The sequence below is a fragment of the Colobus angolensis genome, unplaced genomic scaffold, assembly GCF_000951035.1.
Source record: "Colobus angolensis palliatus isolate OR3802 unplaced genomic scaffold, Cang.pa_1.0 Scaffold67, whole genome shotgun sequence".
In the NCBI taxonomy this organism is placed as follows: domain Eukaryota; kingdom Metazoa; phylum Chordata; class Mammalia; order Primates; family Cercopithecidae; genus Colobus; species Colobus angolensis.
The window spans coordinates 6,070,841-6,079,049 of record NW_012120376.1 but is presented as its reverse complement, the minus strand read 5'-3'; the positions used below and the strand labels follow the sequence as shown (position 1 = coordinate 6,079,049).

The window sequence follows — 8,209 nt, the reverse complement described above, 5'->3', positions numbered from 1 at the left end:
TGGCTAATTTTTGTATTTTTAGTAGAGACGGGATTTCAACATGTTGGCCAGGCTGGTCTCGAACTCCTGACCTCAGGTGATCCGCCCGCCTCGGCCTCCCAAAGTGCTGGGATTACAGGTGTGAGCCACCACACCCGGCCCAAGTTAAAACTTGTTCTGTTCTTAAAGGGAGACCCACATATCTGATTGCATATATTCCTTTCACAAAGAGAGAGAGCTTGTGTTCATGTTTCCACAGAGGCTTTCAGTGTAGACTGAATTTCATTTACATGGTAGGGAACATGCTATACATATATGTCACTAACTTTGCATCTTTCACTTAGTACATCTGAAGATCTTTCCATATCAGGGTATGTGGATCTGTTGAGGAAGATATTTCTAGCTTGAGATACTTTTCAGTGTTAATGAATTGTTCTTCACTTTTCATCACCTGTGGTCCTATTATCTTTTTTCATCTGACTTCCCAGGGAGGAGTTTGGGGTAGTGGAGTGCTCAATCATCACACCACAACTAAGATCCCCTAACACAATCTCACTGTGCAATACTCCTCTACCACAGACACAACTCCTGGCATCAGTACCTTTAGTTTCTCTTATTCTCCCACATTTCTTTTCTTTGCTTTTGTGTTTGTTTTTTGAGATGGAGTCTCGCTCTGTCGCCAGGTTGGAGTGCAGTGGTGCAATCTTGGCTCACTGCAAGCTCTGCCTCCCGGTTTCATGCCATTCTCCTGTCTCTGCCTCCTGAGTAGCTGGGACTACAGGCACCTGCCACCACGCCCGGCTAATTTTTGTATTTTTAGTAGAGACGGGGTTTCACCATATTGGCCAGGCTGGTCTTGAACTCCTGACCTCGTGATCCGCCCGCCTAAGCCTCTTAAAATGCTGAAATTACAGGCGTGAGCCACCACACCCGGCCATTCTCCCACATTTCTGTTCATTTCTGTTCATTTCTGTTCATTTCTGTTCATTCTGTTCAATGCATTTCTGTGCATTGAAGAAAAGGGTGCCTTTCTCAGCTACTGGAAGGAGGTTGTGGTATTTCTTTTCCCTCACATCCTGCCTGCTGATGTCTGATATCTTTTATTTTCATTCCAGGGGAAGCCATATGTTTTTGACCGTGTATTCCCCCCAAACACGACTCAGGAGCAAGTTTATCATGCATGTGCCATGCAGATTGTCAAAGGTAATAGATTTCTTTTTAGAATGTCTCTTCTCAGCACCCCATTTCCTACCCGACTTATCTCCACCAGTGCTCTTTCTCTACTGTCTCTTCCAGATGTCCTTGCTGGCTACAATGGCACCATTTTTGCTTATGGACAGACATCCTCAGGGAAAACACATACCATGGAGGTGAGGGTTTTGGCTCTGGTGGTTGAGGGGCTAGGAGTGTTAATGGAGGATCAGGGAATCTCAGTGGGGGAAGATCTAGGAATCAAGGATTGCCTGGTCCAGAGGCAGTTAGATGGGTACAGAGGATGAACTGAAGGGCAGTATTAGGGGAAGTGTATTGGAATCCCTTCAGCCCACTGCAGTGGATCATCCTTTCCACTACTCCAGTCTTCTTTTGATCTGGAAAAGCAATGGAAGTCCAAAGGGCTACTCAATTATCTCCTTGCTCCTCTAAAAGGCAGACATGGTGGTGACCATCTCCTAACTTAGGATGTTCTTCTTATTGACTCTTGCCTTGGTGTTCACCTGCATACATCTGAGTTGTCTCAATATCCCTGAGCCCCAGCTTCACTCTCAAATACCTTCACTCGCCAGGGAAAGCTGCACGACCCCCAGCTGATGGGAATCATTCCTCGAATTGCCCGAGACATCTTCAACCACATCTACTCCATGGATGAGAACCTTGAGTTCCACATCAAGGTAACCAGGGCACGATAGCTGGGCATTCAGATGGGGACTGGGAGGGGAAGATCTAAAATAAACCCACTGAAGAGCCTGGACTCCCCAACTTGACTCCCTTTCCGGTTACCACAGTTCTTTGTCAAGATGTTCTCTTCTGTTCTTTTCCTCCCACCACCACTGTTTTGAGCAGGTCATATTAGTGTGGGATTCCTGAACCAGATTTAAGATAGGCCCTCTTTACTTCACATTCCTTTTTTCTTTTTAACCAGGTTTCTTACTTTGAAATTTACCTGGACAAAATTCGTGACCTTCTAGATGGTGAGTGTTTTGCCCCAGTGGATGAAGGTGTGTGAGGAGGGTGGAGAAAAGAGAGCTCATATTGCACATGGAATTAGGTACCAATTGACAAGAGATGCAGAGGGCACACAGCACCCAAGTCCTTTAGCTCCATTTGCCAGAATTACCAAAAACTGAGAAGGTCAGAGGATGGACTTAGGAGCCCAGGACTACATATGAACAGTTTGAGAGGATCTGGGGCTGGGGTGCAGGAGCCCTAAGGAGGAGAAGGAGGAGGAACTGAGCCTTCAGCTCGTGCAGGGAGTTTACGCTTCACAGGGAGAGTCTTCCTTTAGCACAGAGAAGAAAACCACCATCTGAGCCGACTGCAAGGTGCAGGTGGGGGCGGTGGAAGTACTAGTCTTGCTCACCCTGCATTCTTTTGATTTAGTGACCAAGACAAATCTGTCTGTGCACGAGGACAAGAACCGTGTGCCATTTGTCAAGGTGAGAGTGGGGCCAGTGTATTGAGAGTATGAGTTGGGGAGGAGCATAGGTCAGTGACTCTGAAGTTGGAGAGTGGATATCCTGGAGGAATGAGATGTGTCTATGGGCCAGGGAGAGTCTAGGGGATCAGAAAAGATACTGTCTTCGCTGGGCATGGTGGCTCACGCCTGTAATCCCAGCACTTTGGGAGGCTGAGGTGGGTGGATCAGTTGAGGCCAAGAGTTCGAGACCAGCCTGGCCAATATAGTGAAACCCCATTTCTACTAAAAATACAAAAAATTAAGTGGGCGTGGTGGCTCACGCCTGTAATCCCAGCTACTTGGGACACCGAGGCAGGAGAATCTCTTGAACCTGGGAGGCAGAGGTTGCGGTGAGCCGAGATTGCATCACTGCACTCCAGCCTGGGCGACAGAGTGAGGACCTGTCTTTAAGAAAAGAAGAAAAGATACTGTCTTGAAAGGTCATTGGTCAGTGTGCATGCAATTTAATTTGCAAATCAAAGTTTACTGGAAGACATGCCTGGCGGCCGTGGCTCATGCCTGTAATCCCAACACTTTAGGAGGCTGAGGTGGGAGGATCACTGGAGGAGTTCAAGATCAGCCTGGCCAACATAGCAAGACTCTGTCTCTTCTTTAATTTAATTTTTTTTTTTTTTTTGAGACAGTCTTGCTTTGTTGCCCAGGCTGGAGTATAGTGGCTTGATCTAGGGTCACTGCAATCTCCCCAAGTGATTCTCCCCAAGTGATTCTCCTGCCTCAGGCTCCTGAGTAGCTGAAACTACAGGCACGTGCCAACACGTCTGGCTAATTTTAGTATTTTTAGTAGAGACAGGGTTTCACCATGTTGGCCAGGCTGGTCTCGAACTCCTGACCTTAGGTGATCTGCCCACTCAGCCTCCCAGTGTGCTGGGATTACAGGCGTAAGCCACTGCAACACTGTTTTCTTTTTTCTTTTTCTTTTTCTTTTTTTTTTTTTGAGACAGAATTTCTCTCTCGTTGCCCAGGCTGGGGTACAACGGCGCCTGATCTTGGCTCACTGCAACCTCAGCCTCCTGGGTTCAAGTGATTCTCCTGCCTCAGCCTTCTGAGTAGCTGGAATTACAGGCATGTGCCACCACGTCTGGCTAATTTTGTATTTTTAGTAGAGACGGGATTTTGCCATATTGGCCAGTGTGATCACGAAATCCTGACCTCAGGTTATCCACCCGCCTTGGCCTCCCAAAGTGCTGGGATTATGGGTGTGAGCTACCGTGCCCACCGCTGTTTCAAAAAAGTAGTAAATACACAAGATAAAAATAAATACTAAATTGGGCGCGGTGGCCCACGCCTGTAATCCCAGTACTTTGGGAGGCCGAGGCAGGCGGATCACGAGGTCAGGACTTTGAGACCAGCCTGATCAACATGGTAAAACCCCATCTCTATAAAAAAACAAAAAGTAGCTGGGTGTGGTGGCAGGCACCTGTAATCCCAGCTTCTCGGGAGACTGAGGCAGGAGAATCGCTTGAACCTGGGAGGTGGAGGTTGCAGTGAGCCGAGATCTCGACACTGCACTCCAGCCTGGGCAACAGAGCTCGATCTCAAAAGGAAAAAATAAATAAATAAATAAATAAATAAATAATAAATAAATACAAACTTAAAAAACAAAGCGTATGGGTCACTGTCCATTTGTCCCCCACAGGGTTGTACTGAACGCTTTGTGTCCAGCCCAGAGGAGATTCTGGATGTGATTGATGAAGGGAAATCAAATCGTCATGTGGCTGTTACCAGTGAGTGAGGATACAAGGGGATCTCTCGAGTCTGAGGATCCACCTGTGTTCTGTGTCCTTTGGGGTGGAGGGACTCAAAAGTGAGCAAGGAAACACTATGCCCCACAGAGGAGGAGGACCCCTTATCTGTAGGACCCTGTTGCCTGGGAGATGTGGCAGCAGGGCTAGTCCTGGTGGGTGCCTTCTCTCTGGGTGGGCAGGGCTGGGGTCAGTGGAAGCCTGGGGCTGAGGACCTCAGTTCTGCAGCGTGGTGCAGTTCCTGTTTCTCCCTTGCTCCTGCAGACATGAATGAACATAGCTCTCGGAGCCACAGCATCTTCCTCATCAACATCAAGCAGGAGAACATGGAAACGGAGCAGAAGCTCAGTGGGAAGCTGTATCTGGTGGACCTGGCAGGGAGTGAGAAGGTAGTGGGTCCTGTGGATATGGGGCGGGTGGAACCCTTGGTTCTTTTCTTTTTTTTTTGAGACAGAGTCTCACTCTGTCGCCCAGGCTGGATTGCAGTGGCACCATCTCGGCTCACTGCAACCTCCGCCTTCTGGGTTCAAGTGATTCTCCTGCCTCAGCCTCCCAAGTAGCTGGGATTACAGGTGCCTGCCACCATGCCTGGCTAAGTTTTTGTATTTTTAGTAGAAATGGGATTTCACTATGTTGACCAGGCTGGTCCTTGGCTCTTTTTTTTTTTTTTTGAGACGGATTCTTGCTCTGTCACCCAGGCTGGAGGAGTGCAGTGGCACGCTCTTCAGTCACTGCAACCCCCGCCTCCCAGGTTCAAGTGATTCTCCTGCCTCGGTCTCCCAAGTAGCTGGGATTACAGGCTCCCGCCACCAAGCCTGGCTAATATTTGTATTTTTAGTAGAGACAGAGTTTCACCATGTTGGCCAGGCTGGTCTCAAACTCCTGACCTCATGATCTGCCTGCCTCGGCTTCCCAAAGTACTGGGACTACAGGCATGAGCCACTGTGTCCGGCCAGCCGTTTTTTTTAACTAAAAAATGATTTGTATTGGGATATAATTCACATACCATAAAGGTCACTATTTTAAAGTGCAATTCAGTTGTTTGTAGTATGTTCCCAAGGTTGTACAACCATTACGCTATGCAATTCTAGAACACTGTCATCATCCATTCACAGTCACTCTCCATTGTCTCTCTTTTTTTTTGAGATGGAGTCTCGCTCTATCGCCCAGGCTGGAGTGCAGTGGCCGGATCTCGGCTCAGTGCAAGCTCCGCCTCCTGGGTTTACACCATTCTCCATTGTCTCTTAACCCCATCCCCTGTCAACTTCTAATCTACTTTCTGTCTCTATGGATTTGCCTATCCTGAACATTTCATATAAATGGAATCATATGGCTGGGCGCAGTGGCTTACACCTGTAATCCCAACACTTTGGGAGGCTGAGGCTGGTGGATCACGTGAGATTGGGAGTTCAAGACCAGCCTGGCCAACATGGAGAAACCCCATCTCTACAAAAAATGCAAAATTAGCCACGCATGGTGGCACATGCCTGTAATCCCAGCTACTCAGGAGGCTGAGGCAGGATAACCTATTGAACCTGGGAGGCAGAGGTTGTGGTAAGCCGAGATCGTACCATTGCACTCCAGCCTGGGAACAAGAGTGAGACTCTGTCTCAAAGGAAAAAAAACAAAAAAGCAAAACGGAATCATATAATATGTGGCAGGGGTTAGGGGCAATGTGATGTTTGACAAGAGAGTTTAGGGGAACAGTAGAAGGGCCTTCCCCAATCCCAGCCAAGGATCTCTTTTACTCCATCTTCTTCCCCATTCCTTCCTTTCTCCATGGACTGAGCCCTGGAATGAGGTGGTGACAGCCCTCTCCATGTGCAGCTGCTCATACACACTCATCTCTTACTGCCCTGGTAGGTCAGCAAGACTGGAGCAGAGGGAGCCGTGCTGGATGAGGCAAAGAATATCAACAAGTCATTGTCAGCTCTGGGCAATGTGATCTCCGCACTGGCTGAGGGCACTGTGAGTGATCCTTAGGTCCCCTCACCCCTCAAGCCCCACCCCGTTTCCTCCCCCACCTCCTAATGCCACCATATAATCATGCCCCAATTCATGGGTTGCTTGATCCCCGGGTGACACCACTATCCTTTCTGATTCCCTGTTGAATTTTGTTTGTTTCTGATTCATGGTCTCCTTCCTCCCGCAGAAAAGCTATGTTCCATATCGTGACAGCAAAATGACAAGGATTCTCCAGGACTCTCTTGGGGGAAACTGCCGGACGACTATGTTCATCTGTTGCTCACCGTCCAGTTACAATGATGCAGAGACCAAGTCCACCCTGATGTTTGGGCAGCGGTCAGTGGCAGGGTCCCCAGAGGGATCCCTGGTATCCAGCTTCCCATCCCAGCCCCTGCAGCTCTCTCTCCTCAGGGTCACCCAAGTCTAATGTAGGTCTCATATCTTTGTTCCTCTTCTCCTCACCCAGGGCAAAGACCATTAAGAACACCGCCTCAGTAAATCTGGAGTTGACTGCTGAGCAGTGGAAGAAGAAATATGAGAAGGAGAAGGAGAAGACAAAGGCCCAGAAGGAGACGATTGCGAAGCTAGAGGCTGAGCTGAGCCGGTGGCGCAATGGTTAGAGATGGATAGATGGGAGTGAGGGGCAGTGGGAGGAGGAGGAGGAGGTGGCTTGGGAGCCAACTCTGTTTGGGTGATGTTTCTGGCCAGTTCAGTCTCCAGGAAGAGGGAATGTGTTTCTGGACAGGTGCAGTAGAGCAGTCATGAGGGAAGGGAGGGGCCTGACTACCTACCTCCCAGACTCCCAAAAGGTAGAAGGTCCACCTGGCAAGAGAGTTCAAGGGCCCAGAGGTCTTGGCATGCAGAATGAGAAGGAAGAACTCGTGGATGCAGCTTCTTCTTCTCCCATCCCTCACCTTGTCCTGCCCCTTTGCAGGAGAGAATGTGCCTGAGACGGAGCGCCTGGCTGGGGAGGAGGCAGCCCTGGGAGCTGAGCTCTGTGAGGAGACCCCTGTGAATGACAACTCATCCATCGTGGTGCGCATTGCACCCGAAGAGCGGCAGAAATACGAGGAGGAGATCCGCCGCCTCTATAAGCAGCTTGACGACAAGGTGAGGGTGGCCAGGCAGGGCACTGAGACATGCTGGGTGGGATGAGAGGTAGAGGATCAAAGAAAATCACTTATATTGCTTCTTCTTGGTTTTAAAAGGGATAAATGTTCATGCTTGAAATGTGGAAAAATCAATATAAATGTATAGAAGAAAATTAAAATCATCCACTATTCAGAGATAACATTTAACATTTTTTGTTTTTCTCTGTACGTATACCATGCAATTGAGATACACTGTATATGTAATTTTAAAAAAATGTTTTTTCTGAGACAGAGTCTTGCTGTGTCACCCAGGCTAGAGTGCAGTGGCACGATTGTGGTTCACTGCAACCTCTGCCTCTCGGGTTCAAGTGATTCTCCTGCCTTAGCCTCCAGAATAACTGGGATTACAGGCACGCGCCACCATGCCCGGCTAATTTTTGTATTTTCGGTAGAAACAGGGTTTCACCATGTTGGCTAGGCTGGTCTCAAACTCCTGACCTCTGGTGATCTGCCCGCCTCAGCCCCCCGAAGTGCTGGGATTACAGGTATGAGCCACCATGCCCAGCCTGTATATGTAATTATGCATCTGATATTTTTCATTCAGCATTATATTATGCACGGTTTCCTACTTCATTAATAATTCTTGGTCGGGTACAGTGGCTCATGCCTGTAACATCAGCACTTTGGGAGGCCAAGGCAGGTGGATCACCTATGGTCAGGAGTTTGAGACCAGCCTG

At 48.6% G+C, this 8,209-nt stretch overlaps 1 protein-coding gene across 2 annotated transcripts in view; it reads left to right on the top strand.

Annotated features, from left to right (window-relative positions):
- KIF5A (kinesin family member 5A) overlaps window positions 1-8,209 on the top strand; it is a 38,422-nt gene that overhangs the window by 13,394 nt on the left and 16,819 nt on the right. The window contains exons 2-12 of one of the 2 annotated variants that reach the window (XM_011926013.1): window positions 1,095-1,182; window positions 1,276-1,349; window positions 1,764-1,868; window positions 2,120-2,168; window positions 2,578-2,633; window positions 4,311-4,398; window positions 4,681-4,805; window positions 6,280-6,384; window positions 6,569-6,717; window positions 6,848-6,996; window positions 7,316-7,491. In XM_011926013.1, the coding sequence (XP_011781403.1) occupies window positions 1,095-1,182; window positions 1,276-1,349; window positions 1,764-1,868; window positions 2,120-2,168; window positions 2,578-2,633; window positions 4,311-4,398; window positions 4,681-4,805; window positions 6,280-6,384; window positions 6,569-6,717; window positions 6,848-6,996; window positions 7,316-7,491 (1,164 nt within the window). The remainder of the gene's footprint in view (window positions 1-1,094; window positions 1,183-1,275; window positions 1,350-1,763; window positions 1,869-2,119; window positions 2,169-2,577; window positions 2,634-4,310; window positions 4,399-4,680; window positions 4,806-6,279; window positions 6,385-6,568; window positions 6,718-6,847; window positions 6,997-7,315; window positions 7,492-8,209) is intronic. The other variant, XM_011926014.1, reaches the window with a different exon arrangement.